This window comes from Pocillopora verrucosa, chromosome 14 (assembly GCF_036669915.1).
Source record: "Pocillopora verrucosa isolate sample1 chromosome 14, ASM3666991v2, whole genome shotgun sequence".
Taxonomy (NCBI): domain Eukaryota; kingdom Metazoa; phylum Cnidaria; class Anthozoa; order Scleractinia; family Pocilloporidae; genus Pocillopora; species Pocillopora verrucosa.
The window spans coordinates 17,820,021-17,830,994 of NC_089325.1; the positions used below are offsets into that span (position 1 = coordinate 17,820,021).

Below are 10,974 nucleotides of genomic sequence, written 5' to 3' on the forward strand. Positions count from 1 at the left end.
CTTTTTTCTAGGGCTCCCAGCCGGGGGGCTTATTACAAAAAGGGGGAGGGATCTTAACAATAACTCACTGTGGGAAAATACAGAATTGTCCCATATTTACTAATACCGTTTGCAGTATGTATTTCTCCGGTTGAAAGGCTACAATGTTTGTAACAGAGAATAACGCAGGTTCTCAAATAAAACTACGTTTTTGTACTGCAACACTACTTGAACAAAAGAACAACTATTTCGGTATTTAGATGGGGAGGGGGGGAGAGGGGGGGAGGGGGGGAGAGGGGGGGAAGGAAAAAAGGCCTCCATCAAAGAAGGGAGATCCAGTTCAGCTTTCAAAGCTAGAAAATGACCAAGATCCCCTCTTATAACGGAAGAATTGCAGTGAGACCAATAAACAGTAAAACATGCTACTGATACAAGCGACTTAAGAAGTTTAATTATGCCGGCTTTCGGCCGATGGACAACACTGGTGCTCGGACTACAGCCTTAGCGTTCAACTTCAAACTGGGAATTGGAAAAGCTATCAAGCGTTCTTTCCAATTGCAAAAGTGTGTGATGTTTTCGTAAGATTTTGGTACAGGTAAAAGATAATTATGCACCCAGCTTTTAAAAAAAATTCAAAATAGACGACGTTCACATTAATTCAGGGAAAAAGCCACCTGCTAGCTTCACGAAGATTCTGATCAAGGAGGCACTGAGTCAAATGTTAAAGAGACAGTGCAACTGTAAAGAATGAGACAAAAAGCAGATCCTCACAGAGAGAGATGTGTGTTTAAAAAGAAATTTAACCCTAACTCTAAACTACCAACAGCTAATTAGCAATAAGGAGAACCAAGCAGCATTAAATGTACATGTGCTTTTAGAGGTTAACAGCCACTCTACGTACAAACATAGCCGGGTTTATTCATTGAAAGATTGCAATCGACAGCAAATGACGAAACTTTCTCTCTCAGTCCAGCATCGTTCAGAAAACTCGCATCCCCGATTTTGGGAATCAATCCAGGCGGACAGTTTCTAAAAGAAATTTTAAATGAAAAACTCATACTTTTAGAAGAAAGGCGTTACAATTGGTAAGGTGAATTAATAATGAATAAAAAATTGGTATCGAGGGAAAGAGCGAACGAAATGCTATTGATGAGCAAGCTAAGTATTTCAGTGATCTAGTTGTTAATTGTGATGCACCATCAATGTAAAGTATTTTTTCGGTTTCAAACGATTGAAAAAGCAGAAAAAGAAATGAACAAATAAATGGCTAGACTTAAAATCGGAATCGTGAGAGATCTAGAAAATAAAATACTTATTCATCGTAACATTACTCCTCATCATTACTCCCTCTGAAGATCATTCTTAAAACTCTTTATACTCAGGGCGTGTATGTGGCATTTGCTCGTGTTTCGCAGATGTTATGAAGTCTTTCATGGTTGATAAGAAGTTTTTTATTAGAACTTTAATGCAAATGTTGGCTTGAAACGTAGATGACAATAATTTAATTCCTCATAGTTTGTACATTATACACAAGTTAACACGATTGTTGAAAGTTTTTGCTAAATGACTGATTATCTACGTACGAGCAGATTGTTGGAAGAAACGTCATTAACAAGACGTTATAATGTGTCTGTATTTGAAGAATGTCCCTGATGCCGTGTAACACAAGCGGATCGCGTAAATGACATATTGGTCTTTCATTCAAACTAGTCTTCGCGCCATCACAGAAGACATACGGTAAAATTTTGCTATTATGAAGTGGTTTGATACCAATGTGCTGCATATACAGTCCAAAGCAAGCGTCTTCAACTGGTATGATAGGAACCTCCTGAGACGCAGCGAGAAGTCTGGGCAAGAGACTTGCACTGAACACATAACCTCCACCCGAGGCATAAGGCGGATACTTATGTCTATTAATGTCCATTACGGACACATAGTAACGATTAGTTTTATCTCTCACAACCTCCATGTCCCTCTGAATATTACCCGCGTATAGCGGCCTTGATCCATTGGTCACGTGATATTCTTGTAGCCACTGAACAAGCGATAGGACATTCACGTAACAGTCATCGTCTGTCTTGAGAATATACTTAGGTTTGCAATGGTGTGAGGTCCACTGAAGACCTAATAAAGTCTTCAAGGACAAGTTACGGTATGTATCGAGGAAATCTCCGATGACAATGTCTTTGTAAACCTGAGCTTCTTGCCTCAGCAGATTGTTTAGCTTGGAACTATTCGTTTTCCCAACGAGGAAAATTGTCTTCCAAGATCTAAATGAAGGAGAAAAAGAGTCTTCCTTAAACGAAAGGTTCTCATTCCATAGAGTGTCAAACTTCTTTAGAGATTTGTAAACGTACAATAAACGGCTTGAACCTGGATTAATATTTTATCACATTGTTTGGTTTTATCAACCGGTTTAAAACACTCATAATCCACAACTCCTCTATACGCTCAGACAAAGGCCTGACACTCGAAACGCTAGATTTAGAAACTCTTTACGGTGGCCAATGTACAATATGAACTCAGTTGATTAAACCAAATTATCTTGTAATACACCACGCCGACGCAGCACCACATATTTCTTTCTGTAATCATACCAGCGATTGACAAATTCGCGGTCTTGCGATTTTGTTAATCACTCGTATGATTACAGACCGAATTGGACTCCACTCGGTCCTATTACCATTATCAACTTAACGACAACAAAAAGTTGTTACGTGTAAACAAACAAATCGCAAAAAATTGTTGTTTCGTTAACCGAACAAGTAGCTCAGGTCAACACAATTAAGAAGGATTTCTTCTTTTGTTTTGTTTTTTTTTTTTGAGGTGTCGAGTTTGCTTACTCATCTTATCTTAACTCAAGTTATGGGACATGATGTTTTTTAGTATTGTGAAATCCAATTACCGTGAGGGAACAAGAAGTCGAGAGATCAAAAATTAGACAGCAAGAATTCTTTAAAATGACAAAGTTTTCCCTAAAAATTTTTGTGGAACTCTTCTCGAAACCGTTGCCACCAAAGAAATGTAAATCGGGTCGTATATGAACATATGGGTAACATATGCAGGGCATAGCAACAAGGCACACACCTGCTTACGCAGGATGAATATCTGAATTCCGAAAGACACACGCTGACATTTAGCAAAAACCTTTCGTACACACATTCCATAAATTAGCCATTTGATGAGATTCTACGACGTAGCTGTGCTCACATGCTGACGTATTCATGGCTTTCATTCATCATTGTAGTCTTATGACTAGGCACATTCTAGGTTTTGTCGGATCTGAAATTTGCTTGTTGAAATTGTGGACTCATGAAATGATACTGGCTGCCACAGATATTTTTATGAGATGAAGGTTCTTGGTTGCGAGACAGGCCACGAGTCACGGAAAGTCTCATTACCATTTATTTAGGGGAGACATCTCCCAAACACATAGTGGTAACTGACATTAACGAGCCTTCACGTGCATGAGCACTCTCAGTTGCGGTTGCGCAATTATTGATTTACACTTCTCAAGGAGAACATAAACGGAAAAAGGAGCGTAGAAAAAAAAGCGTTGCTTCCTGTACATTATAATTAAATCATGCTCACATTTTCTGAAAATCTTGTTACAAAGGGCGACATTCCTCTAGATCACGATAGCCACAATTGCAAAGCAAAAAATTGAAGCAAAGTTGTTGTTTTTTATAACGTATTCATTCTCAATTCCCGAATAGGCAAGACCCCTTTGAGTCTTGAGTATTAGAGGGAAGATAGAAAATTCATTGCCCGATCACTTTTTCCTAAAGAATGTCCCAGAGATGGAGGAAACCCTGTTTTTCTCTCCCCCATAAATAACTTTTTTCCACCCACGTCATGCCAGTTATAGTTCCGTGCCCACAAATTACGAGCCCACAGAATACGTGTGGCAGTAGTGAAATAGTTCGGAGTAACTGAATTCCTGAACAAAAACAAAGCAAATACAGTAAATACCTCTCAGGACTTGTCCAACTGCCCTGATTTACTGGATTATCTCCTCGACCCCACGATAACCGTATGGATTCTCTATCCATGAAGTTAACAGGATTTGAGTGAACCATGATTAAGAGAAAGGGAACCGGAAGGCAACGAGGCAGATAAAAGTGATTTACAAGTACTTGCTCTTCCTGCGGTTCCTCTTGCAGGTTGTTGAGTTCATACTGTTTAGCAATAGTTTGTGAAGATGCCAAGTATCTTTGAACCAGGTCTTTCAAATCCAAATTCAGCAGTTCCAGGTAACTTAAAGTTGGTCCCGTGGCGGCTTTGATATCCGCGTCTATTTGAATGCTTGCTATCTGTCTTCGAAGGACACTTGACGAAGAACGTTGCATTGTGTAAAGCTCGAGAGTACCCCTCAGGTCGGCCAGGAACGTTAGGTAAACAAGATTCATGAACCCAGTGAGAGATGCCAGCAAAAGAAGATACCGGATCGTGCAATATTTGTTCATTTTGCGCCCCATTTGTGTCAAACTGACTGTGTATGAAAAGGAAGAAAATTTCTCAATAAGTACGTGCACGAATTGGGTTTCATTTGTGTGAAGGCTATTCTTTGGGCAAGTCTTGTTATAATTAGGTGGTCTGTGATGCTCCAGTACAATAATCCATCTTTTAAGCAAGATGCAAGAGACACAATGATCAACTCGCTGGTAGAAAACTTGTTTAGAAAATAATTCTTTACATAATAGCTGCTTCTCGAAATGTTCAGAGAAGTGTTCTAAGTTAACTATGTTTTATCGGCTCAGTGTTGCCTTTTTGTACCATGTGATGATATCATAAACTAATTTAACAGGCTGTAATGATGACGAAAAATTTCTTTCATTTACTGATGATGACAACGATCATTTTCTGGAGCCGGAACCCGGACCAAAGACATTTTCAAGTGCTCAGCATAAAAGTTGGTTGCTTGACATAGAAGCTATACCACTAAAGGTGAAATATATAAATGTTCTTCAACCAGTATTGCTTTAAATATTGTATTGCACTGTAACTTACGTATTTGTACAAAAACAAAAAACGTAAGTAATGTAGCTATAGATGTAATTGTACTGTAAGTTATTTTCTGTATCCGTGATGTAAGTAATATAGCTGTAATTAAAGTAAAAAAAATTAAAAAAAAATGTTTAATGGAAAGCAAGTCGTTAGCTGACCTGCTGAGAATGAAAACTATGGAGTGTTATTCCCCATGCATTAATTCCAAGCCGGCTGAGCCTCGCCACATGCAACTGAACAGAAATTTTTACAACAAATAACAAATGCGTGAGCTCTATTGTTGTAAACTCAAGAATCCATGTTAAAATGTGCAAATCAACAATTGATCAGACAGAACCTTCAATTCAAGATAGAATAAACCACAGGAATGTATAGTCCGCGGTGAAAAAATGAAGATAAATCGGCTTAAAATATCAGCATAGTAGTGTTAAGCTTAAACAAAATACGACGAAAAGTATGAGTGATCACGGACGTAAAGGATGAAGTGTCGTCTGTTATTTTACTTGTTTTCCTTTTGCTTTTATATTCATCATGGGAAATGACCTTCACAAGAATAAGTGAGAGTCCAATTTGATCAATTGACACACACAGACAGAAACCTCAAATCGTTAAAGCCCTGAGGCGTTTTAAGGGAATCAGCGCTTGCTTTTAAACTGTCGTATATAATTTGCTTACAGATAGAGTTAATTAATTTAAAAAACATCAAGATTAAAACCTACTGTTGATGCCAGATCAAGTAAAACTTGTGCAGGAACGTTTGTGTTGTTCAGTCGTTGGCGTGTACCGGAGACTGACGATGAAGGTCGGGTCAAGTTCGATTTTGTGTAAAATTTCTGGGATTCGTAAATAATCTGTATGACTATCGGCAAAAGAATGAGAGGAAATGGCGTTGTCGGAAACCGTCCGGAAAAACACAATGTTAAACATTGTTTTTGATGGCGAGACACAGAATTAAGACAAAGGTGGCCAATTATCAAGCAACATGTTGTGGTTTTGTACACGATTACCAACAGAGCTTATTCGAATATCGTAAAAAACGCCTCAAGCTGACAGTTTCTTAATTTAAAGAGACTTTTCCCTATTTTTCGTACTTGAAACTGTCTGAGCCTTAACCTCCTCCAAAAAAGAGGAATTCCTAGACTTTTTCCTGGAAGTCAGTGATCAAATGAAGGAGAAAACAAATTAGGTAGTTTGATGTGCTGCCCTGGTGGACCACGTTCTAAATACGAGGAAGTGAGAAATTAACTGAGTTAATTCACACTATTCATTTTAAGGCACAACATGTACGAAACTAGAATTACTACCACATGAATGTTTGTTATGAACAATGCTTTTCAAAGAACTCGAGAATATTGATGTATTTTAGGCTTATGGAATTACATGTATGATGAAAACCTTGGCCTTAAGTCGGACAATTTCCTGTTTATTATAGCTGACGTAAGCAAGTCTCGTTAATCACGACAAGAGGCTTATTCTAAAGTCTATCGTTCAGTGTAAAAAGTGATAAAATGAAAAATTTTTTTGTCTCTGCTACAGCAGTAATTGCCTATAGTGCCGAATTTAGCTTAGAACCACCTTATCACAATTTTTTAAATCCAGTTTCTGTCACTGCATTGAGTGGCGCTCGGAAATGTAACCTTTCCCAGAGGGCGTGATATGGATTTTTTGATGACTAACAGGGGAAGAATTTGTGTTATGAGACGATTTTAAATGCCTTGTTGTCAAATATTTTTACAAATGAAAACCAAACAGGACACATTTACCTTGATATGATGTCTTAGAAAGAACGAGAATTTCCTCACATGTCGGTAACTCCTTGTGTTCTTGGACATAATAATGTATTACGTATTTTCTTTATCGACCGGACGACGTTTTCAATGCCTTTCAAGAGTGTTCGAGGAGATAACTGCGATCACAAAAAGTGCAAGTTTACCCTTTTTCCCGGAAACTGTTAAGTGTTAAAATAGTCATAGATATCAGGACCTAGCTCAAAATAACCGTTATCAGTCCATGTGTGCACGCTATTACGACTGGCTATAGTAAGCATGCGGTGACTTGAGTGAGTCTTACCTAAAGTCGCCGCTCGACATATGCGTGGACTTTGAGATACTGTCACATGACGTCTGGACTCTGGAACTCTATAATAAGGAATAGTAGTGGATCATCTGATCTTAACAGGCTCGGAAGAAACTCATACATCGGCTATTCGAGAGCGAAAATAGGCCCGTTTTAATCTGTCTTCAAGAGTACCAATCCAGCTTTGTAGACAGTGTGAAGAAATATTTGATTCGCAAGAGCACTGAAAATTCTGGGTTAAAAAAAGTGAGAACACCACACGGCTATCTATTGATCTTTTAAGGGCTTCATGTTCACCTTACAAAATATTAAATGAAAATAACTGCGGTCAGAAATACTGATAGTAATCGGCTGCAAGATGCATATATCGGTTTTCACCTCGATCCTACTTAGCTTCGAATATTCATTTGACAATTCTGAGTTGTATCTTTGGAAATATCGTGGCTGTGGTCCTTATGGTGGAATTTTTAAAATCAGGAAACTAGATTGACAACAACAATATTTGAACTGTGCGAGCATGAGTGGGCTGAGGAAAATGAACAGGGCCAATGGGTTAATTATTGGGGAGTGAAACAGTTTAAAAGATCACAGCTATTTTAAAACTTGTGTCAGTGAAGATTTTTTCTTATATCTACAGGACCCCTACAGGCCTCAACCTTCATGTCGTAGAGAAAGGAGCAGTAACGATTCATTTTGTGAACATTTATCTGTTGTGAATATAAAAATTGCCTTTCTTTTTAGAAATCTAACCTGAAGAACAATGGCTCAAGATCTGTTGTCGTATTAAACCAGTTGCGGTTCCTTGAACGTCAACTGTATTCCTTAACACTCTTAAATATTCCCGAGAGTCGTCAAATGCAGATTTTGCTGATCATTCTGTTGGCTTTTGAGTACGGTCAATTGACTACTTAAGCGGGCAATTTGGCCAAAAAAAATGCCTCATGCTGTTTAAACAATTTAGATGCGACACGAATTAAAAAGTCATGTTCACGGTGAAAACTATGCGTCATAACAACGCTTTATGAAGAGAACATAATTTTTTGTGGTTAACTTCTTATTGTCATCTCATGTTGTTATATTGGCAAAACATGGTTAAGTGAACATGTTTCGTGCTGAGAGCTGTTAGGTGCACACATATAACCGCACTAGCAGAACTCATGAGTGTCTGACTGGCTTTCAATGATTTAGTGAATCTAAAAACAGCTTTTTGTATCAGCTGTCAGTAAGGTTCTAAAAAATCGTTAGGGTGCCGAAAAACTCCGAAAGAGAAGGTCAGTCGAGGATTCTTGTTTATGCTCCACACCTGAAGAAACTTGACACAGCAGCTGGTACTGAACGAACCGTAAACAAAGACAATGTTTGAAAACCTACCTCCGAAGGGAAAATCGACGATTATTTTGTAAACAAAAGATCCAACTTGATTAAAGGTGCTGGCCGTTTCGGAACTAATGGAAACTGCCTTTTCAAGCCCAAGGAAAAACTCAAAATGTGTCTTGATCAGTTTCTTTTTTGACAAATTTTTGATGCAGCAATAAAATACCTATCACTGGACAACGAAACATGTGCACCTACATTACAACTTGGAAAAAGTGTGAATAACTCTTTTAGTATAAATAAACGAGTTTCTGTTCAAGAAATGTATTACTCTTTCCACCATAACCTGTGATAAATTAGTTAGGGATGACATTAATTATAACATATGAACAAGGAAATTAATAAGTGACGCGACAAATGTTGGAAACACTGTGAAACTTTCTGCGCATAAATATTGCGTGGGAAAAACAGGGATAAATGCCCTTAAGCCATACTTTCACTTTTCTTTATACAATAAGTGCGTCGATGAAAAGCTTCATTTGCATGTATAAGTTAGTTGCCTCTCTTTGTGTACGGTGTAGAACTTACATGCCGCTTTCACTTCATTTTCTTTTCAAAGCTACCTGAAATTTTTGACCCTGAACAGATAATTTTATTAGCTAATATCGTGTTATTTCATAGATAAGAAGCTCAAAACCTCCCTTCCGGAAGCATGCATATTTTCATTATATTTCAGATCAGAGAAAGACTTGCGTTACGGATGATGTTAGACCTGACAAAGGATTATGGCTCCCATGTATTCGAAGAGTGAAATCAGTGCTCTCTCAATTCGTATTGGCCACAAAGAGAGAGATTCCTTGAATTCAATTTGAAAACGAAAATTCCCAATAGAAAGATGAGTAAAACAACTAACCAAAGATTCTCATAACAATTTAGCACCTGTGCTTCAGCCAACAACAGTCATTTTTAGCAAGGTTCGGAACCCAATACAATGTCTAAAACATCGAAAACATCTCACTATATTGAGACAGTTTTGCTTCATTTTTCTCGAAGGAATCGACTATCGGCGAATGCATGTACTAGACAGCTAAATGGGAGACTGTGTTCAGCACAGAATAAATGGTTTCAAACTTACGTTTTGCTTTTTCGTGAAATCGAAAGTTAATTATCAACCCATAACAAGAGAGCTTAACTGAAAAAGGTTATAGAAGACAGATTAAAAACATAGATATCGCAATATTGCATACTATACTAACCAGCTATTTTTAGTGGTGCAACTAATAGAAGAATAAATTGAATCCTCGCAGACATATATATTCAAAAGCATTAAGACGCAGCAGAAACCTTCTGAAGCCTGAAATTAATCCGCTGGTCCACAAAAACCCACGTGTCTGGAAAACAAACAGTATTCACACATCTGCAAAACCACGTGGTTAGCTAATCGTCACAGGTGTGTTAATGTCTGAGAAACGTGGAGTTCTATGTCAAGGTTACCCATTACTGTTCTTGTTGTCATTCATATGGCCATGCCTCACGGATCACCTTTGTTTAACCTGGTAGTGATTAAACCATTATTGATCGCGCGTTTGAAGGTTTTTTGCCCTGGAAGTGGGCATGATTGTTCGTGAAACAAAGGCGCATCTGCATTATATAGATCAACTCTTATAAGTCTATTAAGAATGCGGTTCCCAAGTGATAAACATACTTGGTCGGAAATTAATGCAAGTACTATTTGAATTCGGGCCAGTCAAAGAAAAAATTGTCATTCACTGAGCACGTAGTACTTAGTAACAGTAAAATTTGCAACTGCAGACTATTATACCACCAGTGTCACAGTCTCTTGATTGTACTGAAGGACTTGTACAGATCCTTGCAGTATTTTATAAAACCAACATGAATTACAACACGTGTATCCAATATTTTCCTTTAAACCACGGCCTTGAGAAGCAAAACCCATTGAATCGGATTTTGTGCGGTTTCCTTTGCTCAGTACATGGTGCTTAACTGAGGATTGGAGATTATCCATTACTATAAATTCAGTATCAAGTAGCGCCATAATTTGGTTATCACCAATTAAATGTGCAGACACCGAGCGAAGACATTTACACGATATGTTGGGATAATTTCCGTTAGTTTTCGGTAAGCGACCGCTTAAATCTCTTTGAAGACAGGTTACAATGAAGATATCAACCAGCTGGTTTTCCTTCTGTACTCCATACGATAATTATGGACCAAAGTTACATTAATATAAAACTTACTGGAAATTAAAAAGTTTACCTGTTATCATGTCAAAACACTCCACCAGACTTGAACCGACCAGTCTAGAAATTCAGACTCTGTCGAAGTATGTCTGCTCCGGCTCTAACAACATCGACGTTTTGCTTATTAGTCATCGATTAGAAAGCTAAGTACCGCCATTAGTGTTAAGTGCAACTTGCTACAGGCAGGTTGTAGACTTGCTCTGAGGGACGCACTTATTATGGCCATGTACATTGCGTGAACTCTCCATGAGTTCATCGTCCTTGCAGTCAATTTAGGGTGAAGATCGTGTTGCATATATACTTAGGAATTCAAAGTGGGCGAAAATAAGTATGGCCT

At 38.1% G+C, this 10,974-nt stretch overlaps 1 protein-coding gene across 5 annotated transcripts; it reads right to left on the reverse strand.

Annotated features, from left to right (window-relative positions):
- Positions 1-1,453: 1,453 nt before the first annotated feature.
- Positions 1,454-10,974, reverse strand: LOC131787636 (beta-1,3-galactosyltransferase 5-like). Of its 5 annotated transcripts, XM_059104725.2 has the most exons (4): positions 9,633-9,660; positions 7,057-7,124; positions 3,952-4,471; positions 1,454-2,249 (listed from the first exon to the last, which is right to left on the reverse strand). In XM_059104725.2, exons 3-4 carry the CDS (start codon positions 4,455-4,457, stop codon positions 1,514-1,516), a joined length of 1,242 nt encoding a protein of 413 aa, XP_058960708.2. In that variant the 5' UTR covers positions 4,458-4,471; positions 7,057-7,124; positions 9,633-9,660; the 3' UTR covers positions 1,454-1,513. The 5 variants fall into 5 exon arrangements, with proteins under 5 accessions (XP_058960708.2, XP_058960706.2, XP_058960705.2 ...); XM_059104723.2 differs by lacking the exons at positions 7,057-7,124; positions 9,633-9,660 and adding an exon at positions 10,654-10,974; XM_059104722.2 differs by lacking the exon at positions 7,057-7,124 and having other exon boundaries at positions 9,633-9,981.

Excerpts from the sequence above, each read along its gene's own strand:
- LOC131787636 (XM_059104722.2), bottom strand. The coding sequence starts at position 9,687 with ATGTCTGCGAGGATTCAATTTATTCTTCTATTAGTTGCACCACTAAAA. Across the intron at positions 4,472-9,632 it reads TGCACCACTAAAAATAGCTG|TCAGTTTGACACAAATGGGG; the intron begins GTTAGTATAGTA and ends TTTCATACACAG. Across the intron at positions 2,250-3,951 it reads AGTTGGACAAGTCCTGAGAG|ATCTTGGAAGACAATTTTCC; the intron begins GTATTTACTGTA and ends TCCTTCATTTAG.